This window comes from Ochotona princeps, chromosome 33 (genome assembly GCF_030435755.1).
Source record: "Ochotona princeps isolate mOchPri1 chromosome 33, mOchPri1.hap1, whole genome shotgun sequence".
Taxonomy (NCBI): domain Eukaryota; kingdom Metazoa; phylum Chordata; class Mammalia; order Lagomorpha; family Ochotonidae; genus Ochotona; species Ochotona princeps.
The window spans coordinates 1,593,527-1,620,607 of record NC_080864.1 but is presented as its reverse complement, the minus strand read 5'-3'; the positions used below and the strand labels follow the sequence as shown (position 1 = coordinate 1,620,607).

General features: G+C 63.3%; 3 protein-coding genes across 4 annotated transcripts; all 3 read left to right on the top strand.

Moving 5' to 3' along the window:
• Positions 1–275: 275 nt before the first annotated feature.
• Positions 276–10,486, top strand: SLC27A1 (solute carrier family 27 member 1). Of its 2 annotated transcripts, XM_004595548.3 has the most exons (12): positions 276–486; positions 3,996–4,390; positions 4,536–4,697; positions 4,786–4,855; positions 5,290–5,381; positions 5,481–5,590; positions 5,973–6,182; positions 6,763–6,889; positions 6,990–7,127; positions 7,226–7,390; positions 7,721–7,867; positions 9,370–10,486. In XM_004595548.3, the coding sequence occupies exons 1-12, from the start codon at positions 320–322 to the stop codon at positions 9,525–9,527; spliced, it is 1,941 nt and encodes a 646-aa protein (XP_004595605.2). In that variant the 5' UTR covers positions 276–319; the 3' UTR covers positions 9,528–10,486. The 2 variants fall into 2 exon arrangements, with proteins under 2 accessions (XP_004595605.2, XP_058513925.1); XM_058657942.1 differs by lacking the exon at positions 7,721–7,867.
• Positions 10,487–13,101: 2,615 nt separating this feature from the next.
• On the top strand, positions 13,102–17,489 carry PGLS (6-phosphogluconolactonase). The gene is made up of 5 exons (XM_004595547.2): positions 13,102–13,488; positions 15,629–15,736; positions 15,857–15,958; positions 16,212–16,352; positions 17,265–17,489. Exons 1-5 carry the CDS (start codon positions 13,201–13,203, stop codon positions 17,400–17,402), a joined length of 777 nt encoding a protein of 258 aa, XP_004595604.2. The 5' UTR covers positions 13,102–13,200; the 3' UTR covers positions 17,403–17,489.
• A 1,740-nt stretch (positions 17,490–19,229) lies between these two features.
• Positions 19,230–25,581, top strand: NIBAN3 (niban apoptosis regulator 3). The gene is made up of 15 exons (XM_058657895.1): positions 19,230–19,537; positions 19,962–20,092; positions 20,939–21,064; positions 21,560–21,674; positions 22,001–22,168; positions 22,418–22,533; positions 22,626–22,730; positions 22,996–23,158; positions 23,757–23,947; positions 24,031–24,189; positions 24,303–24,419; positions 24,507–24,614; positions 24,902–25,019; positions 25,233–25,296; positions 25,443–25,581. The coding sequence occupies exons 1-15, from the start codon at positions 19,483–19,485 to the stop codon at positions 25,444–25,446; spliced, it is 1,740 nt and encodes a 579-aa protein (XP_058513878.1). The 5' UTR covers positions 19,230–19,482; the 3' UTR covers positions 25,447–25,581.
• Positions 25,582–27,081: the final 1,500 nt, after the last annotated feature.

The following is a 27,081-nucleotide window of genomic DNA, read 5'->3' as shown; positions in this document are numbered from 1 at the left end:
TGACGAGGGGCGCCACCGGGAGGTGTGGAGAGGAACGGTACCGGGGGCGGCAGGCGGGGACTAGCGGGGATCTGGCCATTGGGAGACCTGAGGACGCTGTCCGTCCGCGGAGGGGGCGGGGTCAGGACGGAGGGCGGTGCCGGTTGGTGGGCGGGACTGGGAGGTGTCGGTCCACGGAGGTGGGCGGAGACCCATGGAGCCTGGCCAATGGCGGGGAGGGGCGGGGCCTGCGGTGGGCCGTCCTGGCTGGTGGGCGGGTCCTCGTGTGGGCGGGTCCTCGTGTGGGCGGGCCGCGGCCTCAGCCCTCCGCTGTCCCAGGATGCGGGCTCCGGGCGCGGGCGCGGCCTCCGTGGCCTCCGGGGCGCTGCTGTGGCTGCTCGGGCTGCCGTGGACCTGGAGCGCGGCCGCGGCGTTTGGCGTCTACGTGGGCGGCGGCGGCTGGCGCTTCCTGCGCATCGTCTGCAAGACGGCCAGGCGGGACCTCTTGTGAGTGGGATTGGGCGCCCGTGGGGGACGGCTGAGGGCTGGGGGGCCGAGCTCCGGAAGGTGGGGTGCCCGGCTGAGGGCCATGGGGTTAGGGGGAGTAGAGCTTGGGAAGTTGGGGGGCCCTGGGCTTTGAGCAGGGGTGGCACCTGCAAAGGGGGTGCATTGGGGTCCCCTGATGGGAATCGCAGAGCACAGCTTGGTGGAGGGGACCCTGGGGGGAGAGGAGTCGGCTCTAGCGAGATTGGGGTGGCTCTTAATGTCACCTTGCAGCAAGCCCTCGGTGACAGCCTGTCCCTTCCCAGGCTGTACTCTGAGGGGGCAGGCGGCTGTGACCCCACCGAGCCCCGATTTCTCAGTGAGGCAGGTGTCTGCTCTGCCAGGAAGTGCCCGGTCGCCCGGGGACGGGCAGAGGGGCTGGGTTAGAACTCGGGGTGACCTCCAGCCACACCTGTCATGATCCTGATGCTTTTCTGTGTCTGTTCTCTCGTGCTTTTTCATTCCGGGGCCTCCCCTGAGGCATGAGGCAGAGTTGGAAAGGGAGACCTTCCATCTGCTGCTTCGTCCCGCAGATGCCCACAGCAGCGAGGGCTGGGCGAGGCTGCATCCAGGAGCCAGGAACTCCGGCCGGGTCTCCCCTGTGGGTATAGGGGCCCAGGCGCTCGGGTGAACAAAGGGGGAGCTGGATAGGAAGCAGAAACATGACTCAGATTCGAGGGGCGTGGGTGTCCCGAGCTGTGACTTAACTTTCCTGTCCCTGATTCCGAACCCCCAGATGTTGTGCTCTGGGGGGCGTTTGTTCCTCTTGCTGGGTTATTTTGGGGGGCACAGTAGCTCACAGCTTGGTGAATCTCCCCCCCACCACCACCCAATGCCCCTGGCTGAATCCCCTCAAAGTTTGTCCCCAGTCCCATTTTACAGAGAGGTAAACTGAGTCCCAGAGAGGTGATGTCATTGCCCCCCACCCGGGGTGTGTGGCAGAGGCTGGGTTCCAGAGTGAGCCCACCATCGGGGTGGGGAGGATTCGAGTTAAGACCCCAGACCTATTTCAGTGCCCTGCCCCTGGATTCGCCTAACTCGGCCTGCCCCAACTGCACGAAACCGGATCGAGTTATAGATGGAGTTAGTTCTTGTTGTTCAGGGTGCCCTTGCTCCCGCAGTCCTGGTCCAAGGGGAGGCCCCTGGAAGGGCAGGGCGAGGAGACGGCACAGTGGGCTCTTTGTCTGCAGGGTGGGGGTGGCTTGGGCCCCCGGCCAGGCCAGGCGGAGCCCGCCCAGGCACACAGCTGGGACAAAGCTGTGGGCCGCTTCCTCCAAAGAGACCCTGGTGGGGGCGGGGAGGCAGGCTGCCTGGTTGGCATGAACAGACTCATCCCTGAGGCCGAGCCTGCGCAGGACCAGCCATGGACCCGCTGTGGCCCCGTCAGCTGAATTGTAGGGGACAGGACGCTGAGTGGCTTCCTGCAGGCAGGCGCCCCAGGCGTGGGAGTCCGTTATGTGCAGGCACCTGCACAGTGGGTCCTGGGCTCTTGCTCTCCTCCGGGCAGGGGAGGACTCCTCCCCACTCCTCCCGGCTCCTCCCTGCTCCTCCCTGCTCCTCCCCGCTCCTCCCCACTCCTCCCTGCTCCTCCCCGCTCCTCCCCACTCCTCCCTGCTCCTCCCCGCTCCTCCCCGCTCCTCCCTGCTCCTCCCCACTCCTCCCTGCACCTCCCTGCTCCTCCCAGCTCCTCCCTGCTCCTCCCTGCTCCTCCCCACTCTTCCTGGCTCCTCCCTGCATCCGACACCCCCACAAGCTCCAGGTCCTGCTTCCTCTAGGTCTCTCCCACTGAGCTAGCCCCACCTGCCATGGAGACCTTCCTGGATGCGTCCTTGCTGTTGCACTTGGCTGGCTTTTTTCACTCATCTATGCAAAATGAATGGGAATCAAATTGCTGGGCTGGGTGGGGAGTGGCGTGCTATGCTGGCCTGCCCAGGAACTGCCTGGCCGGCCCCGGGGAATGTTGGTGGGCAGAGGACGGGAACATTTGCGTCTATTATTTAGTTCAAAACTGTTTTTTAAAAATTTGAAATGTAGACAGTCTCTCCCATCCACTGAGTGCTCCAACGCCAGGGAGCCTGGGGCTCCATTGGGGTCTCCCAGGTGAGTGGCAGGGACCCCAGATGTTTGAGCCGTCCCCTGCTGCTTCCCAGGGTATGCGTGAGCAGGAGGCGGGGGTCAGGAGCCAGAGTGGGGGACCGGCGTTGTGGCACAACGGGTTAAGCAGTTGTTATGATGCCAACAACCCATATGGGCACTTGTTGGAGTCCTGGCAGCCTCACTTCCCACCCAGCCCCCTGCCTGTGGCCTGGGAAAGCAGTGGAGGACGGCCCAAAGCCTTGGGACCCTGCACCCGCATGGGAGACCTGGAAGAAGCTCCTGGCTCCTGGCTTCAACATGGCCCAGTCCTGGCTCTTGCAGGCATTTGGGAATGCCAGTGGGTGGAAAATTCTCTTTCTCTGTGTGCTGCTTTTTGTCAGATAGGCTGAAAAAAAAAAAGAATTAAAAAAGAAAAGGAGACAGGGCAGGCTTGGGGAGTTTCAGGGGGACGGAAGAGCTCCCCCTTAGTTGAGCCAGGGCCCAGCTGGCCTGGGCTGGCCTGTTTGTGGGGAGAGGGTCTGTGTTGTGACAGGGGGTTACTTCCCATCTGCCTGGAAGGCTTCCCAGAGGAGCACAGTGAAAGGCCGTGTGTGTGTGTGTGTGTGTGTGTGTGTGTGGCGGGGTGAGGGGCAGCACGTGGTGGATTGCAAAGTTGAGTCACGAAGCTGTCAGCACCCTGGCTGCACCCCAAGGGCCAAGGGCAAGCCGAGGTGGGGGTGGGGCCACCCCAGGGTTTACAGGGGAAGTGGTTTGACCCAAGCAGGAAGCCTCAGAGACTCTCCATACCAACCAGCGGCTGCACTTTGCCCTCCTGTCTCCCACGGCAGACCCCTGGGGCCTGATGGGGGGGTGGGCTCCTAGGCTCGGCGAGGGAGGGTCCTAGCACCTCTAGACACCCTCTTGCTCCCCCTTCCCCACCTGCTTCCTGCACTGTGGTTTCCATGCTGGCCCCTCAGAGGTGCCCCTCCCCTCCCCTCAGGGCCTGGTGGAGACTCTGCATGGAGTTCCTGGCGGCTGGCTTCAGCTGGCCCAGGCCCAGGAGTTGGGGAGTGAACCAGCAGCTGGGCGCTCTCTGCCTCCTGAATTAACAATAATAATACAGGTTGAAGGCTGCGAGGGCAGGGGGTCCTTGTGGGATGCTGGGATGTCCCAAGAGAAGCAAGGAGGTGGTTGGACCCAGCTGCTGCAGTGCTGCTGGGTCAGTCGTGTTGCCATCCGTCACATTCCTGGGGCGGGAGCCAGCACCCCAATCCAGCATCCCCCACCCCGCCCCCAGGCAGCCCAGGGTCAGCCCTAGATCCCACACTGACCCACACCCCCCACTGTTGGTGATGGACCGCTGACCCCCCTCCCTTGCCTTCCCCCCGACCCCGCAGCGGTCTCTCCGTCCTCATCCGTGTCCGCCTGGAGCTGCGGCGGCACCAGCGCGCAGGCCACACGGTGCCCCGCATCTTCCAGGCGGTGGCGCGGCGGCACCCCGAGCGCCTGGCCCTGGTGGACGCGGGCAGCGGGGCGTGCTGGACCTTCGCCCAGCTGGACGCCTACTCCAACGCCGTGGGCCACCTCTTTCGCCAGCTGGGCTTCGCGCCGGGTGATGTAGTGGCCGTCTTCGCCGAGGGCCGGCCTGAGTTCGTGGGGCTATGGCTGGGCCTGGCCAAGGCGGGCATGGTGGCCGCGCTGCTCAACGTGAACCTGCGACGGGAGCCCTTGGTTTTCTGTCTGGGCACGTCGGGTGCCAAGGCCCTCATCTATGGCGGGGAACTGGCGGCGGGTGAGGCTGGGACCCCCTCCCCCTCCAACTCCACCAACTCCAGCAGGGCATGGCATGTCAGGGGCAGGGTGGAGGTGGCGAGATGGGGGCAATCCCGGGGGGCCTCGCTGGCGGCAGTAACCGGGACTTTGGTGTTGAGCTGCAGCCGTGGCCGAGGTGACCCAGCAGCTTGGCAAAAGTCTGGTTAAGTTCTGCACGGGCGAGCCGGGCCCGGAGGGCGTCTTGCCGGACACGCACCTGCTGGATCCGATGCTGGCTGAGGCGCCCACAACCCCCGTGCCGCAGCCCCCGGGCAAGGGCATGGACGGTGAGGCCCAGGGCAGGGGGAGGGCAGTGGTGGGGGCACCGTGGAGAGGGCCCCTCGTCCCCCACACAAGACTGGGTGTCTCCTACAGACCGCCTCTTTTATATCTACACGTCGGGCACGACGGGGCTGCCCAAGGCTGCCATTGTGGTGCACAGCAGGTGAGGGCTTCCGAACGATGCCCCAGCACCCCCACCCGCACACGAGGGAACCCCACTATCCATCTTTGCTTCCTGCCGCTGTGCGTCCTGCCCCCCCCTTGCACGTGGTTTGTTCCTGCTCTTGTTTGGGTCTGCCCCAGCCCCTCTGCACCCCATCCTTGCTCCCTCCCACACGACTCCAAACCCCTTCACCACCACAGGACAGCTGGCCAAGCCTCGCCTACCCCCCCACACCCTCGCCTTGCCATCCCAGCTTTGCACATGCTGGCCCCTCCTCGTCACTGCTCCCCACTCTCCATGTATGCCTGGCTGGATAACCTTCCAGCCTCGCTCTGGCCAACCACGCATGAGTGCCATGGACAGTGTCCAGCTCGGACCAGAACGGTCCCCCAGCCCTGGCCTTCCCCGCCCTCTCCCCACCGCCTCGCCTGCAGGTACTACCGCATTGCTGCCTTCGGCCACCACGCCTACCGCATGCAGACGGCCGACGTCCTGTATGACTGTCTGCCATTGTACCACTCGGCAGGTACCGCGGGGAGACAAGCATGCGTGGGGGCACAGGTGCCGGGGAAGCCGAGCCCTCACCGAGGCCCCCCTACACGCGTGCACGCATGTGTGCCCACAGGCAACATCATGGGTGTGGGTCAGTGCCTGCTGTACGGGCTGACCGTGGTCCTCCGCAAGAAGTTCTCAGCCAGCCGCTTCTGGGACGACTGTGTCAAGTACAACTGCACGGTGAGTCCCCGCCCCGGCCAACCTGTGGGGGGCCTCTGGGCGGCATGGGGGCAGCTGGTCAGCCTGTGGGGGCCTCTGGGTGGGCTAGGGGCAGTTGGGCAGGTGTAAGGGGCTGCGAGTGGTCTGGAGGGAGCTGGGCAGGTACAGGGGGCTGAGGGCGGGCTGAGGGCAGCTGGGCAGGTGCAGGGGGCTGAGGGCGGGCTTGGGGGAGCTGGGCAGGTGCAGGGGGCTGAGGGCGGGCTGGGAATGTGAGTGTTTTACTTCTGACTCAGGGCTAGGGGAGAAAATGGTTCAACTGTATCTTCCAATGCGAAGGGGTGGAGTTTGGGAGAGGCGGAGCCTTGGGGTCACTGCCCCTGGTCCCACAGAAGTCTGCCCTTAGGTAGTGCAGTACATTGGTGAGATCTGCCGCTACCTGCTCAAACAGCCGGTGCGGGAGGCAGAGGGCCGCCACCGCGTGCGCCTGGCTGTGGGCAACGGGCTGCGGCCTGCCATCTGGGAGGAGTTCACGCAGCGCTTCGGGGTGCGCCAGATCGGGGAGTTCTACGGAGCCACCGAGTGCAACTGCAGCATTGCCAACATGGATGGGAAGGTGGGCTCCACAGGGGTGGGAGAGACAGAGGGGGCCTCAGCCACTCCTTGGCCTGCCTGCCCCGGGGCTCGGCTTCTCCGCTTGGTCGTTGGCTAATGCTTGACTACGGCTGCGGCTGCTCGGGCATTACCTGGCACCGAGGGGCACTCCCCAGCAGGTGCCTGACTCATGACAGACACCAGTTGTTGGCTCTTCCTTCTGTACCCCCTCTTGGGGAGGGGGGGCAACCTCTTCCTTCCAAAAAGATAACAAAGCCAGTGCTGAGGACTAGCATTCCGTTCTGTGTGCTTGCTGGCTGGCTGCCCAGTGCCAAGAAGCCGGGGCTGGGCCAGGCTGAAGCTGGGAGCTCCAAACTCCCTCCGGGTCTCCCATGTGGGTGCAGGGGCCCTGTGCCCTTGGGCCGTCCTCCACTGCTTTCCCAGGTGCATAAGCAGGGAGCTGGGTCAGACATGGAGTAGCCGGGACTAGGCATACGGGATGCGGAGCTGCAGGTGCAGGCCCCCACCATGGCAGCCGTGGGGCAGGGCACGCGGTGCCAGTGGGAGGGACCCTTTGACCCTGTCTCCTCACCCCTCCCCAGGTCGGCTCCTGTGGCTTTAACAGCCGCATCCTCACCCACGTGTACCCCATCCGCCTGGTAAAGGTGAGTGAAGAAACAATGGAACTGCTGCGGGATGCCCAGGGCCTGTGCGTCCCCTGCGAGCCCGGTGAGCTTGGGGTCCCAGGGGCACTGGGGGGCGGGCTGAGGGGTCCTGTCCCTTCCCTCTCTCTCCATGGGGGTACCTCTGAGCATGGGCTCCCCGGCAGGCGAGCCCGGCCTCCTTGTGGGTCAGATCAACCAGCAGGACCCACTGCGCCGCTTCGACGGCTACGTCAGCGAGAGCGCCACCAGCAAGAAGATCGCACACAGTGTCTTCCGCAAGGGCGACAGTGCCTACCTGTCAGGTGCCCCCTGGGGGCTGGCGGCGGAGGGGCTGCGGGGGCCAGCCCCCAGACCCTCAGGTCCAACCCCTTCCCTGCCCTCTCCCCTGCCACCCTGCCAGGCGATGTGTTGGTCATGGATGACCTGGGCTACATGTACTTCCGGGACCGTAGCGGGGACACCTTCCGCTGGCGCGGGGAGAATGTATCCACCACGGAGGTGGAGGGCGTGCTGAGCCGCCTGCTGGGCCAGACGGACGTGGCCGTGTACGGGGTGGCCGTGCCAGGCAAGCTGGGATGGCGGGGAGTGCGGGTGGTCCTGGCGTGCGGCAGCTCCCACCTCCACCCCCGGGACGCAGCCGGAAGAGGTGCTTGGGCAGTGCGCAGCCTGCACAGCTGTACGTGATGGCCTGGGTGGGCCTGGTCAGTCTCACAGACATGGCACAAGCTCTGTGTGGCATTGGGAGAGCAGGGGGTGGGACATAGCGCCCCACGGGCCTTGATTGCTGTGGCAAGTGGTAGCCTGAGCGTGGGGCGTGACCGGGGAGAGGCCGTTGAGGGGCTGGCTGGTCGGTGCGGTGGACAGGCATCTTCAGCTGAGCCCCCGCTGTCCCCAGGAGTGGAAGGGAAGGCAGGCATGGCAGCCATTGCCGACCCGCAGGCCCAGCTGGACCCCAACGCCCTGTACGTGGAGCTGCAGAAGGTGCTGGCTCCCTACGCTCGGCCCATCTTCCTGCGCCTGCTGCCTCAGGTGGACACCACAGGTGCGCTTCCGCCACCCCTGCCCCTGCCAGGCAGCTGTGGGTGCGGTGCGTTCAGCCACAACTGTCATTTTTGGAAGGGATGACACATTTATGTATTCATAGGGTGGAGAGAGAGAGAATGTCTTCCATTCAGGGCTACCTGCAGTGGCCAGGGCTGGACCAGGCTGAAGCCAGGAACCCAGAACTCCATGCAGGTCACCCATACGGGTGCAGGGGCCCAAGCTCAGGGGCCGTCCTCCATTGCATTCCCAGGCACATGAGCAGGAAGCTGGAGCCTAGGTGGAGCAGCTGGGACTTGAACCAGGCCCACATCTGTCCTGGTACAGACCCCTGCTCCGTGTCTGATGGACAGGCTTGCATGCAGCCTGCACTGGGGGCCCAGGCGGGAGCCTTCTCCCGGGAGGTTCTTCATCCCCACCTGCCACCCCCACACTCTAGAGGCAGGCAGCCCCACCTGCTAGATGCCCTGGCCATTTTCTGCGATTGTCTGCTGACTGGCGTGTTTGGTGCATTTAGCCCGTTGTCTGTTGCTACACCATCTTGCCAGGGACTTGGCTCATCCCTAAAGGGAAAGACCTCTGTTTAGTTCACCCACCCGTCTGGGAAGTGGGAGGTCAATGAGTGTGGCGCCAGGCTTTGCATGGGCACCCCCTGGTGGCCGAGCATGGCAGTGGGCACAGGCGCCAGAGGGAGACCTGGGAGGTCTTGCTAGTTACTAAAAGCCACTTAGAGCCACTTGGGTGCTTTCTGAGCACCCTGGATAACCTAATTATCATGTGCTAGGCCCCACCTCTTAAAGGCCTCACACCATCTTACCAATGCCACGCGCAGGACCCTGCAGGAACCCTTGGGAGGAACTCCTACCATGTGCAAGGCACAGCAGCAAGGAACCTTGAGCAAACCACCTCACGCTTAAGACCCCCTCTGGTCACCTGTCCCTTGGTACAGTTTCACCCTTGTTTGCTCTGGCTTGTGTGTTTTCCATTGTCAGGAGTTTGTTGTTGCGTAGGAGTTAACTCTCCAGTTCTCTGTGTGTGTTATCTTGGGTGTGTGCACACCGAGTCCGCTCAGCTGGGCTAGAGCATGCACAGGGTGCTTGCTGGATGGTCAGCATCGCACAGCATCACTCACCCTGTGTGTGTGTGTGTATGTGTGTGTGTGTGCGTACAAGCTTGCCATCACTGCACCTGAAGGAAGAAAGTTGGTTCTGGTTCACGGTTTAGGATGGGACTGTGCTATGGGGAGTGGAGGGGCAGAGCACCCCATGGCGAGCCTGAAGCCGACACAGAGAGGGAGCCTGCCTGGACCCAGGCCCCTCACTGAAAACCCACCGGGATGTGATCCTACTACATCGCACTCCGGAGGTCAATGAGGTTACAAATAAACAAACCCCATTCGTTTTTTTTAATCCAGGAGGTGATGATGGAGTCTGGGAGTGTGGGAGCTCCTGGAAGCCCCCTTGTCCAGCCTGTGACCTCCCACACCTCCCCCTCCCCTCACAGGCACCTTCAAAATCCAGAAGACGAGACTGCAGTGGGAGGGCTTCGACCCGCGCCAGACCTCGGACCGGCTCTACTTCCTGGACCTCAAGCAGGGCCACTACCTGCCCCTGGATGAGGCCGTCTACACTCGCATCTGCTCGGGCGCCTTTGCCCTCTGAGGCCCTCGCCTCCTGGCTCGGGGGCTCGCAGGGTGCAGCAGAGTAGGAGGGAGTGGGCTGTTCCCCTTCCCCACACCACGTCACCCACGCACGCACCTGGCCCAGGGGGCCTGGGTGGGGCTGGGAAACTGGAATGTCGCAGGAGCCTTCATCTGCCTCCAGCCTTCGCACTCCTAGGCCTCATCTCTCCCTGTCCTCCTCCTGGCTCCCCCAAACCCCACTCCTGGAGCCGAGGCAGGGGACCCTGGTCTCTCTGGGCCCCACCCCGCTGTGCCTTACAAGCCCGCTCCCTTGCTGGGCCAGGGGTGTTCTGCCAGGCCCCGCAGGCTGCAATGAGGGGAGGGGGATCACCAAGGAGCTCCCAAGGGACCGGCATCCTCTCCAGCCTGAGCCATCTGCCTTGTACATGTCTTCATCCTGCGCCCAGTCTTCCGGGACCACGCCATCCCCTCAAAGCCCTGGAAGTTTCCAGAATGGACTGTGTCCACCACGACACTGCCGATGCCCAGATGGGTGTGGGGTGAGGAGGGGGGGTGTCTCCACGGAACTCCCACCAGACTGCGCCCACCTGGTGGCCACCCTTCTTCCTGACCTCTCGGTGGTGTCCGCTCAGATCCCAAGGGGCCCAGGTTGGGGCACTTCACCCCGGCAGTGCGGTCAGGCATGCCCTAGACCCGCGTTGGTGGCTTTGTGGCTCTCCTGTTCCTGTCGCCCTCATCAGTGGCTCACAGCCTGGCTGTCGCTGCCCACCACCCTGTCCACTCTCTGGTAGGCAGCTGTGTGAGGTCAGTAGTGACAGAACCAGTGAGGACTTGCCACCAGGTGATCCTGAGAAATAAACCTGCAGTGTCGGAGAGGCCAGCTTTCCTGGGCCCCGAGTAGGGGCACCCCACCAGGGTCACGGCAAGCAGCAGGCAGCACCCCACTTAGGGACACGCGTTGGCTGCCCTGTTTCTCTGGCCACCGGATTCATTTTTTTTTTTATTGACTTATTGGCCTGGCACAGTAGCCTAGTGGTTAAAATTCTTCCCTTGCAAGCGCTGGGTTCCCATAGGAACACAGGTTCAAGTCCTGGCTGCTCCACTTCCCATCCAGCTCCCTGCTTGTGGCCTGGGAAAGCAGTGGAGGACGGCCCAAAGCCTTGGGATCCTGCACCCACATGGGAGACCCACAAGAGACTCCTGGCTCCTGGCTTCGGATTGATGTCGCTCCAGCTGTTGTGGCCACTTGAGGAGTGAATCAACAGATGGAAGATCTCTCCTCTGTCTCTCCTCCTCTCTGTGTATCTGACTTTCCAATAAAAATAAATAAAATCTTAATAAATAATTATTTAAAAATTGATTTATTTGCTTGAAAGGCAAAAATGATAGAGATCTGTCCACCGGCTCAGTCCCCAAGTGGCTGCAACAACACTGCAGCTGGATGCAAAGTGGGGCACTGGGACTCAAACTCATGTTCCTACAGGATCCCAGCTGCACCACAACCCCGTCCCCATGCACGATGCCGACGGTGGGTCTTGGGACTGGGGACACTGGGTTATCCCTGGGCGCACTGGTTCGCTGTAGCCTATGAGGGACTCTCAGTGAGGAGGGGGCCAGCAGAGGGGACGTGACTCAGCGATGGACACAGCACATCCCACGCGGCCCCTGCCACCCCGCGTCCGCCAGGGGGTGCTAAGATCCTTGTTAGCGTCACCCCGGGTAGGGCACGTCTTGGGACGGTCAGCAAACGTGTCCGGTCATGTGACACGAGGACACGGGGCTTCAGGCTGGACACACCAGCAATGCACGTGGTGCCGTTTTTTTTCCTATATCCGGGGTAAAAGGGGGAGGTAAGGGGAGAGGCCCCACCCACTCTCCCGTCCATCCCGGGTCCCCGATGTGGGGCATGCTCCGAGGGTCTTGCTCAGGTGGTTTTGCTGGTTCAACAGTTGTGGATTGCTGCCAGTCTCGCCATTCCAGGCACAAAGAGGTCGCTGCAGAGTCCACTGGTTGACATGGTCCATCTTGGAGTCTTTGTTTGCCCTGTTTTTCACTGCCAGGATATGGCTGAGGTGTTGATTGATTTGTCCTCTGTCTTTTCATGGTTGGGGATCTGAGTCTGGCAGTTCGATTGAGGTGAATCCAGACCAGGTTCTTGTGTGCACCTGCAGGTACGGGGCCCGGTACAGTCCATCGCCCCGGTCAGCTGGTGGCTGCGATTGCTGGGTCGGTTCTGTTTCCAGCCCTGTCTTCCACTCAGTGGGTGTTGCCGTCTGGCCTGGTTCTGCCCGGCACACACGCGGCCCTCACATGGACCAGTGGGAGCTGCAGCCTAGTTGGAGCAACCCACAACGTGAACTGGATTTAAAGAAAAAAAACCCATGTATTTATTGCCTACAGTAGTCTTCTCACCAACGAAGATTAGCGGAAACTGTATCTCATGGGTTTTGATTTTTTTTAAGTTTAAACTCTTCAAATAGATCATACAGTAGCATTTTCTTCAAGAAGGTTCTTGATTTTCTTCACTGACACATTAGTCATTCAGTAGCATGTTATTTAACTTCATGGCATTGTAAATTTCTGTTTTTCCTCCTGTGGCTGACTTAGTATTGTGATTTTTCATTTAAGGGATGTGTAGTAACTGTGTCATGGAAATTGTCATATCCAGATGTGAGAATACAATGCAGTAAGCATCTTCCAAAGATGGACTCTCAATGAAACTTGACAATAGGATGCTGGACTCCGCCATTGTCCATTCCCGCAATGATGGACATATGACTGTTTATAAAGAACTATAATGTAGTAATAATATAGGGGAACTCGGTGAGGGGGGGATTGGGGAGGGGATGTGGGAAATCCCAGGGCCTATGGAACTGTATCATAAAATGATGAATTATGAATTATTATTAAATAATAATAATGGCTATGAATTTTTTTAAAATGCACGTGGTGCAATTTACACATGAATAAAGAGCCAGGCATGACGGGAACTCGAGTACAAACACACCTCAGGAGGCCTGAAAGTCAGTTTGGTGAACAGCGGACATTAACAAAATGTTCCCGGGCCCGGCGGCTTGGCCTAGCGGCTAAAGTCCTCGCCTTGAACGCCCCGGGATCCCATATGGGCGCCGGTTCTAATCCCGGCAGCTCCACTTCCCATCCAGCTCCCTGCTTGTGGCCTGGGAAGCAGTTGAGGACGGCCCAATGCATTGGGACACTGCACCCACGTGGGAGACCCGGAAGAGGTTCCTGGTTCCCGGCTTCGGATCGGCGCGCACCGGCCCGTTGCGGCTCACTTGGGGAGTGAATCATCGGACGGAAGATCTTCCTCTCTGTCTCTCCTCTGTATATATCTGGCTGTAATAAAATGAATAAATCTTTAATAAAAAAAAAAAAAAAAAAAAAAAAAAAAAAAACAAAATGTTCCCGATCTCAAACCACGCCCCCCGGATGTCCCGATAACCCAGAAAGCCGATCAGGCACCTAAGGGCAATCAATCAAAGGGCAAGTGCCGGCGAGGCTTCACCCGAGGCATTGCGCATGCGCTCCCGCTGCGGCCACCAGTGCACCAACGCAGGCGCACTGGCGCCGGACGGCTGCGCTTCCGCCCTCACCATGGCCGCGCCGGGCCACGCCTCCGCGCAGGCGCACTGGCGCGCGGCGGCTGCGCTTCCGGCCTCGCCGCCGTCGCCATGGCCGCGCCGGGACGGGGCCTCATCTCGGTCTTCTCGAGCCCGCAGGAGCTGGGCGCGTCGCTCGCGCAGCTCGTGGCCCAGCGCGCCGCCGGCTGCCTGGCGGGGCCGCGCGGCCGCTTCGCGCTCGGCCTGTCGGGCGGCAGCCTGGTCTCCCTGCTGGCCCGGGAGCTGCCCGCCGCCGCCTCCCCGGCCGGGCACGCCGGCCTCGCGCGCTGGACGCTCGGCTTCTGCGACGAGCGCCTCGTGCCCTTCGACCACGCCGACAGCACGTACGGCGCGTACCGGGTGAGCGGCCGGGGCACGTGGGGCCGGGACACGCCCACCGCCGGGGCACGCCCACTGGGCACGCCCACCACCGGGTCAAGTGCTAGCCGGGGCACGCCCACCGAGCAAGGCACGCCCACCACCGGGTCCTTGGGACCGGGACACGCCCACCGAGCAAGGCACGCCCACCACCGGGTCCTTAGGACCGGGACACGCCCATTGCACTGAGAACTCTCCTTGCATGAGTCACGCCCACCGAGCAAGACCACGCCCACGCAGACCACACCCAGGCTGTGGCCACGCCCAGCAGTCCTGGGCCCCGCCCCCGGGGCGGCCCACTGAGGTCTGGTGGGGGGCTGCACCTGGTTCCATCGTGAACCGCTGGGCAGCAAGACAGAGGGATCCAGGGAAGTCTGGCCTACGCCTGGACTCTGAGGTCTCCTAGGCGCAGGAGGGCCGGGTGTGCTGGGCCCTGGCCTGGGTATGCTGGGTGCTGCCCTCCTGGGTGTGCTGGGCCCTGGCCTGGGAGTGCTAGGTGCTGCCCTCCTGGGTGTGCTGGGCCCTGGCCTGGGTGTGCTGGGCCCTGGCCTGGGTGTGCTGGGTCCTGCCCTGGCCTGGGTGTGCTGGGCCCTGGCCTGGGTGTGCTGGGTGCTGCCCTCCTGGGTGTGCTGGGTCCTGGCCTGGGTGTGCTGGGTGCTGCCCTCCTGGGTGTGCTGGGTCCTGGCCTGGGTGTGCTGGGTGCTGCCCTCCTGGGTGTGCTGTGAATGGTGCCTGCAGCCAGAAGAGGGGCGCTGCACCCCCTAAGTCACTGGGGTGGAGCTGGATGGTTTCCTAACCCCGCCCCTTGCAGCCCCACCCAGGGAACATGTCCCCTCTGGAGCTGCAGCCACACTCCTGCCCTTAGCTGCAGGTTCTAGTGGCGGCCTGGAGATGGACGTGCAGGTGCTGGCCAGGCCCAGGGCTCCGTCCCTGCGCCCCCGGTAGCTTGCCCCCACCCCCCTGCAGGCGGCAGCACACCCAGAGTGTGTAGTACCTGGAGCTGCCATGCCATCACCGAGAGCCTGGTTCGAGTCCTGCCTGCTCCACTGCCCGGCGGGCCTCATGTACATGCACGCCCCGGGAGGTAGCAGGTGATGGCTCTAGAGCTTGGGGTCCCCAGAGACCCCTGTGGAGCTCCTGGCTCGGGTCTGGCCCAGCCTGGTCACTGGCAAGGGCAGAGCTTGCTTGCCTTATCCTTCTCTCTCTGCCTTTCAAATATGTGGAAATAGATGTTGTAAATTTTAAAAAGATGTATTAACTTTTATTGGAAAGGGAAATTTTACAGAGAGGAGGAGAGATCTTCCATTCTCTGGTTCACTCCCCCAAGTGGCCACAACAGCCAGAGCTGAGCCGATCTGAAGCCAGGAGCCAGGAGCCTTTTCTGGGTCTCCCACACGGGTGCAGGGTCCCAAGGCTTTGGGCCGTCCTCCACTGTTTTCCCAGGTCACAGGCAGGGAGCTGGGTGGGAAGAGGAGCAGCCGGGACTTGAACTGGCACCCTCGTGGCATGCTGGTGCTAGTCTTTGAAGGATTAGCCTACTATGCTACAGTATCAGCTCTTGAGTTTTTTTTTTGAAGGTGTCCTCAGGGCTGCATCCCTTCCCAGGCTGTGAGCCAGGGTCTGCCCTGCCTCCCCAGCTTCCGGGGGCCCCTAAGCTGGTGGCTGCCTCCCTTGGAACCCTGCCCCTTCTGTGGTCACAGGGCCCTTTACTGATTCCTACTAGTGCTGGCCCAGGGTGAAGCCAGGAGCTCCGTCCGAGTCGCCCACGTCAAGTGGCACCCCTCATCTCCTGGTTGCCCCTGGCTCTGGGCCCACAGGCATAGATATGGGGTGACTTTGGAACTAACCATGGGGAGGTAGTCGTTCTGAGGTATGGGGGAGTCTGGTGCTGGCCCTGGTGCTGAGGCAGCCCCTGTTGCCGGGGCCTCTTGCTGGCGACCCCCACAACCTGGGGAACTGCACGGCACAGAGTTCAGGGACCCTGGATCCTGCCATCCCAGCCTCAGCATGCCCGGGTGTGTAACTGGGCATGCGCCGATCATGCCCTCCACTGGCCATCTTGCCTTTGCCCTCAGCGGCCTCAGGGCTGGCTGACACTGACCTTCCCCTCCATGCCCCGCAGACGCACCTGCTGTCCCAGCTGCCCATCCCGGACAGCCAGGTACTGACCATCAACCCCGAGCTGCCCGTGGAGGCGGCGGCTGAGGACTACGCCGACAAGCTGAGGCAGGTGAGCGCCCCACCCTATCCTGTTTTTCTCTGATATTTGTGGGGTCCTCCAACACGCTGCCTGCACCCCCACCCCCAGGGCCGGGGCGTTTTTCTGTTGACTGTGTGTCCCACCCTGCAGGCCTTCCAGGGCGACCCCATCCCCGTGTTCGACCTGCTGATCCTGGGCCTGGGGCCCGACGGCCACACCTGCTCGCTCTTCCCGGATCACCCCCTGCTGCAGGTGAGTGCTGTGCACCTCCTGGAGGAGATCCGGCTCCCACACATCACAGCCCCGCCCCAGGAGCCGGCCAGGGAGTGTGGGGAGGGGCAGAGCTCTGGGTGGGTTCCGGCACCCAAGCCCACCCACTGGAGACTTGATCTGTCCATCTCCAACCAGCCGGGGCAATGAGGACATGAGGGAGTGACAGCCTCCTGTGGGGGCACCGGGTATGTTCCGGAAGTGCAAGTGACATCATCTCTCCATCCCTGCCCAGGAGCGTGAGAAGATCGTGGCGCCCATCAGCGACTCCCCGAAGCCTCCCCCACAGCGAGTGACGCTCACGCTGCCCGTGTTAAACGCGGCCCGGACCGTCATCTTTGTGGCGACGGGAGAAGGCAAGGCAGCTGTGCTGAAGGTAGCGGCCTTGGGTGCTGGGGCAGGGCACGAGGGCGGGACACGGGCTTGAGCTCCCTGGGTCAGAACGTAGCTGAGCTCCCTGTGGGTCGTAGGGCAGGAGGGAGCCACAGTGGTTCAGTCAGGAATTGACCCTGTACAAATCCAAAAAAGAATCACTTTCTCCATGTTATGCATGGGGTGGAGCCAAAGCTGCACTCAGAGGCCACTGCGTAGCACTGAACCCACACAGCAGAAATTAATCAGAGGGTTAGAATTAGAGAAAGCGCTAGTGTAAATCCAGGTGACAATTGGGAATGAAGGTGGCTGGTATTGTGGCAGGGCAGGTAAGCCTGCTGCCTCTGGCCCTGGCATCCCACATAGGTACCAGTTTGAGTCCTGGCAGCCCCACTTCCCATCCAGCTCCCTGCTTGTGGCCTGGGAAAGCAGTGGAGGACGGCCCAAAGCCTTGGGACCCTGCACCCGCGTGGGAGACCCGGAAGAGGCTCCTGGCTCCTGGCTTTGTTGGCCTCAGCAATCTTGTTCAACTTACCCACCTATAAAAGGGGGATACAGTGGTCATGACAAATGGCTGTAGGGAATGGGCTAGCTGGCAGGAGACAGCACTGTGGCCCCTGGGTGTGCCCCGGGGCCAACTCTAGCAGGCAGGGCTGGGCCAGGCCAGAGCCAGGAGCTTCATCCGTATCTACCACGTGGGTGCAGGGTCCCAAGCACTTGGGCCCTGTTCCGTTGCTTTCTCGGCTGCAGGAGCAGGGAGCGACCTAAAGTGGAGCGGCTGGGACTCAAACCTGCCCCAAGCAAGCCGCCATGGCAGGGAGCCTGTAGGGTCGAAGGGGAAGGGTCACAGGTCACACCTGTATCCGTGTGTGGGGAGGTCAGTGCCCTCACGCATCTGCACCCCCTCTCTGCACAGCGCATCCTGGAGGAGGCCGAGGCCCACCCGCTGCCCGCCGCGCTGGTGCAGCCGCACACGGGCAAGCTCTGCTGGTTCCTGGACGAAGCAGCCGCACGCCTGCTCACCGTGCCCTTTGAGAAACACTCCACGCTCTAGCCGCTGCCTGGGGAATCCGGGATCCGGGATCGCTGGGCGGAGACTGCCGGGGCAGGGCCCCACCACCGCCACCGCACCCAGTGCGCCAGGAGGAACCCCGCACCGACTGCCCCAACACCCGCTGGGGCCAGGCCACCGCGGGACCCGGATATTAACAAGTGTTGCTGGAAGCTTGCGCTGTGTCCTTGTCACTGATGGCTGCAGGATTGGTGGGGGCGGGAGGGGACCGTGGAGGAGTGGTGAGGGGAGGGTGGGGGCCCCCCTAGGTGGCTCAAGTTGAATGAAAATGGTTAAAGATTGATTGATTTGAGTGCGCAAGAGCTGTCTGCCGGCTCACTGGGCCGTGGTGCTAACGGCCAGGCTGGCCCTGCCAGGACAACTGGAAGCGTGCAGGTGGCGGGGATGCGAGTCCTCCAGCCATCGCTACCTGCCACCTCCTGGGGTCCCCACTAGCCAGGGGGAGCTGGAGTCCGGAGCCGGGGCTGGGATTGGAACCAGGCCCTGTGGCGTGAGCTGAGAGGGCCTGAGAAGCCTCCAGGACCCCCCAGGTCCCCGGGCAAGGAGGCCAGAGTGCCCCTGCCAGCCGTGCGGGCGAGAGCCGACCCAGGCTGGGCCAGCAGCTGCGGGGAGAGGCGGGAATTGAAACCCCAACCACAGAGAGAGTTTCCTGCGGGGAGCTGGGCTGATACTGATACAGCTTGAGGGAAGTAGCCCAGCGGGGGGCCCCCTCCCTCTGCTCCTCCGCCCTGGGCAGCAGCAGGTGGCCAGGGCCCTGGGGGGCCGGCCCCTCTCCTGCCACCCCCTCAGCCTTCCACTGTTCTTGGTCCCTGGGGTGCTTGCCTGCTGCACCATTTGCCAGCAGCTTTGTGGGTGTGGGTGGTTTTTTTTTCTGGTCCCCTGCTACCCAGTGGCCCATGGAAGCTGACCAGTGCTCTGTTCATGCTGAGTCCCAGTGAGCCTGCAGGCGTGGGAGGGGCACATTCCAGTCCGGTGTTCTCTGGTTGCCTACACGGAGATGATGGAAGTCTTTCCCCTGGAAGGAGACCTCCCCCAACAGCACACACACACACCAGGAGTCACAGACCCCCTCTAGGACCCCAGCCGCTTCACTTGCCACCAAGGGGGTTTGCCTCATATTCCCAAGCGGCTGCTTGTGCTCCAGCCATTGCATGTCAATCCAGGGACCAGAGAACCAAGGGCAGAATGGGATTCACACCTCCACAGAGCCACAGGGGAGGCTGGGAACTGCTGCGAAACCAGGCAGCCACCAGGGATCCTGGAGGGCTCACTATCTGCGGGTGCCGCTTTCTGACTTCCTCCTGCCCCACACCAGGTGTCCCATGTCCTTGAGCGAGACCTGAGCGTCTGCCGAGTCCCTGCAGCCAGAGCTGGGTTCGAGCCCCAGCTCTGCTCCCAACACCAGCTCCCTGCGCCTGTGTACCCAAAGAGGCGGCAGGTGGTGGTCCCAGTGCCTGGGCCCTGCACCCACAGGAGAGACCCGGGTGGAGCTCCTACTCCTGGCTTGCCCCTGGACACCCCCTCGCTGCCGCCCTGGCTGTCGGGGCGGGCATTTGGCCAGGACCCAGCAGGCGACTGTTTCTCCCTGTCTGCGGGATGAATGCCCGTTGGGGAACAGTGTGGGGAGGGCTGATGGGGGCAGGACAGAGGCACAGCAATCAAGGCCGAGGTTCAGGGTCTCCCCCAGCAGCACTGGTCCCCAAGGACTGCCTGGGGTGTCTGCAGCAGCCTAGAGGGTCCAGCTTCACCTAGCACAGGTGATGCCCACTGCCCATCCCCCTCCCCACCCCCATTCGCACCAGGGGCCATGCCCTCCTGCTCCGCCCTCATACCCCCTCTTCCTCCCCAAGGGGCCGCCCCAGGGGCCCTGGGAGAAACCCCTAGTTGAGGCCCCAGGGGAGAGCAGAGAAGGCAGGTGCAGGGTGGGGCTACCAGATGGGGGGCCCCTGTGCCCCCTACCCGCCTCCTACCACCACCATCAGGAGCTCAAGCCGTATTCAGACCTCCTGGCAGCCACCCCGCTGCTCGCCAGCAGCCCCGGGGCTCGGTGGGGAGGGGCAGCATGGGCGGGCGGCTCTCGGGACCCCTGGATAAGCGGCAGAAGCAGCAGCTGAGGGGTGAGTGCCGGCAGCATGTGGTAGGGGGTGGGGGTGCAGACACAGTCCCGGGGTCCCACTGGCTTCCAACAGCGAGACACAGCCGAGGCCAGGGCTGCCCTGGCCCCCTGTGTGGCCGGGAGTGTGAGGCATGGTCACACGGAAATCTGTCACCCAAACAGCTAGGAGTGACAGCTTCGTTGGGGGCAACCGGAAGAGCTTGGGTCCCACCAGTTTGTATCCCGGCTGTTCCACTTCCCATCCAGCTCCCTGCCTGTGGCCTGGGAAAGCAGTGGAGGACGGCCCCAAGCCTTGGGACCCTGCACCCGCGTGGGAGGCCTGGGTGGAACTCCTGGCTACAGCCTGACCCAGCCCTGGCTGCCATGGGCATTGGGAGTGAAGCGTGGGTGGGAGCATTCTCTCTCTCTGTTCTGCGTTCCCGCAGCTCGGGTGGACACCCTGCTGGGGGACTTCCTTCCCTGCTACCGAGGGCAGCTGGCCGCCTCTGTCCTGAGGCAGATCTCCCACGAGCTGGACCCCCAGGAGCCCGTGGGGTGCCAGCTGCTACACAGCAAGGTGAGCATGCATATGGGGCTGGGGCGGCCACCCTGTGGTCGCTCGGGGGCCCCTCCCGGGCTGCGTGCTCCCCAGCACCCTGTCTCGACGTAAGGTCCTGTTGCTGGGTGTGTCTGGGGCTGCACTCGGCCTGCTGCGTCCTCTGGGGCTCTCACGGGGCCCCCAGGGAAGTGACCGAGCACGTTACACCAGGCAGGAAGCCAAGAGGAAGAGAGATGGGGGCAGGAGGATTGGGGAGGCAGGAGGAATTCAAAGCCAGATGCGGGTGTTCCTGGCAGACTGGCCCGGCAGGTGCCAAGACCCTGAGGTCGCTGTATCCGTGGGTGTCTGTACTAGCCTGCTGTGCCCTGTCCCCACCACACCACTTCCAGGACGCCTTCCTGGACCAGCCTTCCTCCCCCACTCCTATGTCTTCCTTGATCCACCAAACACTGCAATCTCCTCATCCCCCTCTGCGCCCTGATGGGGCTCACATGACTCCCTCTGGCCTCACCACTCTGGGAAAGTGGGGGCTGTGATGGCTAGGGAAACTGAGGCACACAGAGGGGGCAGAGGCGTGATCTGTACTTGGAATGCACACCTGTGGTTTTTTTTCCCTCTCTGGCATCTCCCGGCCGTGGTAGCCCCAGTCCCGTCCGTCTGTGCCCCCGGGGTTGGGTACACAGGGACTCTATCCCCACCCCACCCGTCCACTTCCTGGGGCCCGGCACCCCCAACCCCCTTACACCTGTGGAGGTCCCACCTGGGTGACTGTTTCGGGAGTGAGGGGTGCTTGTGTGGGTGGCAGGAATGGCCTGAGGAAGCCCACCCCGCCTCCTGGCACCCACCGGCCTCTCCTCCTTGCAGAAGCTGCCCCGTGTGCGGGAGCACCAAGGACCCCTGACATTGCTGCGGGGTCACCCAACGCGGTGGCAGCCCGTCTTCTGTGTCCTGCGCGGGGACGGCCTCCTGCAGTGGTTCAGCAACAAGGAGGTGTGTGGGGGCGGGTCGAGGGTGTGGCTGGGGCGTGTCCCTCCACCTGCAGGCCATGCCCTGCATGGCACCTGGCACCTGCATCTGGTCAGGGGCGTGGTCAGGCTATGTCCCTCTGCCCCAGTGCTCAGTCTTCCCTGGCTCCTGGCACCTGCGTCATGGTCAGGGGTCCTGCTCTGGTCCTAGCCCCTTTAACCACTGTGCCACAGCACCAGCCCCTAAACTTCTTTCAGCAACTTGTCCCCTTGCTACAAGTCCCTTTCTGTGGCACCTGGGACCAGCAAGCAGGAGCGAGTCAGGGGAGTAGGAGGTGGGAGCTGTGATGGGTGCCTTGACCCCTGGGATTGAGAGAGAGCTCACAGGAGGGAGGCAGGGAGGGCTGGGCCACGGATTTCCTGGGGAAGTTCAAGACCTCCCTGGGGCTCCTAGGTGTGTTTGTGTGAGTGGGCGAGACCGGCAGCCCAGGGCCCAGAGCATTCCTCCTTCTTGCTGCAGGACCATGAAAGCGGGGGGCGACCCCTGGGCTCAGCCACCCTGACGGGGTTCACGCTCCTAACTTCACAGTGCGACTACCTCCGTCTTCTGGACGCTGTCTGCCCGCACACCTCGGGTAAGGTCCCTTGGGGCTCCCGGCTCAGCATTGGGGGGACCAGAGCTTGGGTTGCAGGGGGAACCACTGTGAGTGCCCCCGCACACACACACCTGCCCCAAATACACCTACACAGTGCTAGGAGCAAGCTGCCCCACACCAGCGACCCCTCTTCACCAATCAGAACGTTGAGGCCATCCTGATTCTCGGATGGATGGATGGATGGACTGATTGTGGCTGCCTAGGGCTGGGATGGGCTGGTCATGTCTGCCACGGGCAGGGGCGAGCAGCTGCCCGTGCTGGAGGAAGGAGGTGTGAACGGAGATGCCCCCTCTGTCTGCCTTCAGGAGGCCCCACGCCGGAGGAGCCGGAGGCCCTGCTGGACACAGCTGTGAGCTGGCCCCTGTTCCTGCAGCACCCCTTCCGCAGGCATCTGTGCTTGGCAGCGGGCACCCGGGAGGCACAGCGGGCCTGGCGGCTGGCCCTGCAGGGTGGCATCCGCCTGCGGGCCACAGGTGGGGCTCACCACGGGCTTTCAGGGGTCTGGTGGGGGACGCTGGGGACCCGTTTGCTTATGCCTAAACACAGTCTGAGACAAGATAGTCGGGCAGGTTATTCACTGCACAAACGCAGCTGGCCAGAGCTGGGCAGCGAGGCCTGGCAGGATGGAGGCAGTCTGGAGGGAGCTCCTGGTGAGCCCCAGGAGGGCAGTGGTCAGTGGGTGGGTGGGGGCATGCTGACCACCCCTCCCACACACACCCCAGTGCTGCAGCGAAGCCAGGCTCCCGCCGCCCGCGCATTCCTGGACGCCGTCCGCCTCTACCGGCAGCATCGCGGCCACTTTGGTGATGACGACGTGACCCTGGGCTCGGACGCCGAGGTCAGTCGGCGGCCCCCTCCAACGTGCCCAGGCCCGACCCATCCTCCTCCTCCTCCCTGGGCCGGACACCCATGGCGCCCTGGCCCCGGTAGGTGCTGACGGCACTGCTGCTGCAGGAGCTGCTGCCGGAGCTGCGAGCGCACAGCCTGCCCGGCCTGCGAGGGGCCGGCCGAGCGCGCGCCTGGGCCTGGACCGAGGTGCCTGGGCTGCTGGGGTGGGCTGAGGGTCGGCCCTGCCTTCCCGCTAGGTCCCCGGCTCTGGGGGTCGCCCCGTGTCCCCCTGATCCCCGCCTCTGGGGGTCGCCCCGTGTCCCCCGATACCCCCCGCCTCTGGGGGTCGCCCCGTGTCCCCTGATCCCCCGACTCTTGGGGTCGCCCCGTGTCCCCTGATCCCCCCGCCTCTTGGGGTCGCCCCGTGTCCCCTGATCCCCGCCTCCCGGGGTCGCCCCGTGTCCCCCGGCAGCTGCTGGACGCCGTGCACGGCGCCGTGCTGGCCGCGGCCTCGGCCGGGCTGCGCGCCTTCCAGCCGGAGAAGGACGAGCTGCTCGCCGCCCTGGACCGGACGCTCCGCCCCGACCTGGACCACCTGCTGCGGCTGCGCGAGGCGGCGGCGGCGCGCCTGCGCGGTGAGGCAGGGGGCGGGACCTGTGAGCAGGGGAGGAACTGGGACAGGGAGAGGCGGGGCCTGAGTGGGGGCGGGGCCTGGGCCGGAGGCGGGGAAGGGGCGGAACCGGTGACCAGGGGGCGGGACCGGGGACTATGGGCGGGGCCACGGGGCTAGAGTGGGTAGCTGTAGGGACGGGCGGGGCTCTGAGGAGGGCGTGGCCAAGCAGCAGGGGAGGCAGCCGTGGGAGTGGGCGGGACTATGTAAAGTAAGGGCTGGGACTCTGGGTGGAGGGCGTGGCCACGGACCGTGGGGCGGGGCGATGGCAAGAAGGGGCGTGTCCGCACAGCAAAGGCGGAGCCAGCTGGGGGCTAGAGGCGGGGCTGGATGGTGCAGTGGGGCGGGGCCTGAAGGGGCGTGGTCGTGGAGGAGCCTGGAGTGCAGTGGGAGGTGGGTCAGGGCAGGTGCACGAGGGGCAGAGGCCTGGCAAGGAGGGCTCGCCAGGGCCCGGGGTTCGAATCCCCGCTGCGCCAAGCTTCAGTAAAGTGTAGAGGGGCCTGGGGACGACTTGGTCCCCTTTGGACCCCCGGCCAGTTCTCCCACTCCTGCCCACTTGGCAGCCCATCTCCAGGCCCGGCTGGAGTCGTGCCTGCGCCGGGAGGTGGACCCGCAGCTGCCTCGGGTGGTGCACTCACTGCAGAGCGGCGTGGAGGCCACGCTGGGGGCTGTGCGGGGCCTGCTGGCCCAGGCCATGGAGCGCCTCTCTCGGCGGCTGCGCCGGACCCCATCCGGAGAGCGGCTCCGCCGGGAGGTGAGCCTCCAGCTGGCCCCAGGCTGCCCTTGGCTCCGCCCCCAGGCCCTGCCTCTGCCTCACCCCACCCACCCCCACCCCAGGTCTACACCTTCGGGGAGATCCCTTGGGACCCCGAGACGATGCAGGTGTGCTATCGCGAGGCAGAGCGCAGCCAGAGGCGCCTGGAGCAGCTGCTGTCCCCGTTCGGCTTCCTGGGCATGCGGGGCCTGGTGTTTGGGGCCCAGGACCTGGCACAGCAGGTGAGGCAGGGCATGCTGGGAGACCACAGTGACCTGGGCCCCTGGTGACCGGCAGGGACATGTGAGGGAGAGACGCATGGAGGGTCCAGCCTCACGCACCCCTCTCCCCACAGCTCATGGCCAACGCTGTGGCCACCTTCCTGCAGCTGGCTGACCAGTGTCTGACCTCGGCCTTGGACCGCGCCCAGGCTGCTGGGCAGCTGGAGAAAGTGCGGGGCCGTGTGCTGAAGGTGTGTGGCACCTGCATGGGCGGAACGCCCCTAGCCGCCGGGTGGACGGACACACGGACCCACTGGCTGCTGGCTGTGTTCTTGCAGAAGTTCGAGTCGGACAGCAGGGCAGCTCAGCGGAAGTTCACCCGCGGCTGCCTGTCCCGTATCTTCCTCCCCTTCCTGCTGAGCCGGCTACTGCCAGGCAGCAAGGTGGTGAGTCCCCGTGGGGCAGGGAGGGGCAGGCAGGGGAGCCCACCACCCTGGGGGTCTCTGTGTGGAGGCCAGCATGGTTGTGAAACAGCCACTGGTTCTAGGAGGTGCAAGGGCCCTGGGGCCGACGGGAGGGACCTGGAGAGGGCCTGGCCACCACCCAGGGCTGGGGGCCTTTGGGTGACTCAGGATCTCAGAACCTTCTAGAAGTGTCCAGGAGGAGGGGGATTCCCAGTGGAGAGCCAGCAGGGGCCTGCTGGGGCCCAGCCCCTCACCTGCTGTGTTTCCAGGAGCTGCCTGAGGCTGAGGGGGATGTGCTGGCTGCTGCGGGCAGCAACCAGGCCCTGACCATCGAGGGCATCTGTGTGGACGTGATCCGGGCTGCCTTGATGGAACAGATTGACCTGGGTGAGCCCTGCTTCCTGGGGGGCAGCCCCGTTCACCTCCCACTTCCAGTCCTGCGAGGCATGGCATGATCTGTGCTTGCGCTGTGATGTGTGCGCAGCCAGACAGCGAGCGGTGGACGTGTCGGGGGTCAGAGGGTGGCACGGGCCCCCAGGACTCCCGCACACATCAGCCTTCCTGGTGTGTGCAGGAGCAGCAGCTTGCCTCTTGTTTTAGAACTGGCAGCAGCCCAGGGTGCTGGCTGCTTGGACACCCCGTGGAACCCAGAGGGGGTGAGCAGGTGAGACCTGCTGGGGACTGGGGGCGTCAGGAATGGGTGTGTTGGGGGTAGGGACAAGGGGTTTGGAGCTCGACCCCCGGAATCCAGGGCCCCGGCAGCTAACTGCTGGATGTTTCGTTTCATTTTTTGGTCATTCCCACTCGCAGCTGATGTCATGGGGAGCGGACCGCGTGCGCGCGTAGGGTGGTGCACCTGCTGGCGCCAACGCAGCCAGGCCTGGAAAGACTGTTTTTTCTTAAATAAAGCCGCATCTGTGTTGAAGCTGGACAGACTTTGCTGTCCTTCCCTAAGCCTGTGGCATGGACACTGGTGAAGGAAGTGGCGAAATCACCCCCGGAACACCTGCCTCCCCTCGTAGGGCATGTGGGTTCAAGTTCCCCTATAGACTGCAGCTCCCTGCTGAGGCGCTGGGCAGCCTGCAGGTGGTGATGGCCCGAGTCCTGGGGTCCCTGCCCACCCACGGAGAGACCTGGGTAGAGCTCCCGCTGCAACCTGGCCCAGCCCTGGCTGCTGGGGCACTTGGGGAGTGACCCAGCCGATGGAAGATCTCTCTTCCTTTCTCTCCTCTCTCTCTTTTTAAAGATTTGTTTTATTGGAAAGTCAGGTATACAGACAGAAGCAGAGAGGAAGTTCTTCCACCCGCCAATTCACTCCCTAAGTGACCGCAATGGCTGGAGCTGAGCAGATCTGAAGCCAGGAGCCTGGAGCCTCTTCTGGGTCTCCCACACGGGTGCAGGGTCCCAAGGCTTTGGCTCCTGGCTTTGGATCAGCTCAGCTCCGGCCGTTGTGGCCACTTGGGGAGTGAACCAGTGGACAGAAGATCTTCCTCTCTGTATATCTGACTTTGCAATAAAAATGAACAAATCTTCATTGGCCACGTGCTTGTTTGGTCGCCCATCGCCTGTTCATTTTCCCTTCTACATTTCTGGGGGCGATCTCTCTTGTTTATTTCTAAGAACTCTTTGCATTGAGGCTGCTGCTGGTTTGGGGTTTTCTCTGCTTGCTGGCACCTTTGGGGTCTGCTGGTTGGCTCCCAGCCCCCAGCTGAACGTGCTATCCTGGCTCCCAGCTCTGCTAGCTGACTTGGTCTACTTGGAAGGGAAGCGCTGGACTTGGCAGTTGATCGTGTCACATGCGCGCTCTCTGGCCGCTTCCGGCTGGTTCCAGCCGGTTCCAAGAGCATTTCCTGCCTGTTTCCCTGAGCTCAGCTTCTTGACAGCCCCCAGCCTCCCCGTCAGCTGCAGCCTTCTGGAATTTTCTTTCCGGCTTCTGCCTCCTGTGGCCAGCCTTGCACGCAGAGTGTCCGCCCTCCCCTTCCTCGTTGAGTGCTGGGGGAGAGCTGCCAGGGGGTGTGGGATCCGATGTCTTCCAGATGGCGGCAGTGGGGGGGACATCTCACTTGGGTTTCATAACTGCATGGGAAAGATCTAGAATTTTCTTCCAATGCCTCAAATGCTGCCTGGTGCATGGTGCAAGTGTGCCCTCCGCCTGTGGCCCTGCTGGGATTCACCACTGAACAAAAGGGGTCCACCTGCCCGCCTGCCCCCACACCCCCTGCAGCCGGCTTGGTTAGGCAGGACCTCGGGGTGCCTGGGTTCGAATCCCAGCTCCCTGAAGGTGCACACGCTGGGGTGCAGTGCTTGGGGTCCCTGCCAGCCATGTGGGACAGCCGGTTGCAGCTCCTGGCTGGATGTGCGTCTTTGGGGTGGGGGGTGAGCCAGTAAGAGCACTCTACAAGCAAAAAAAAAAAAAAAAGTTAAAACAATACAATACTTAGATGGCTGC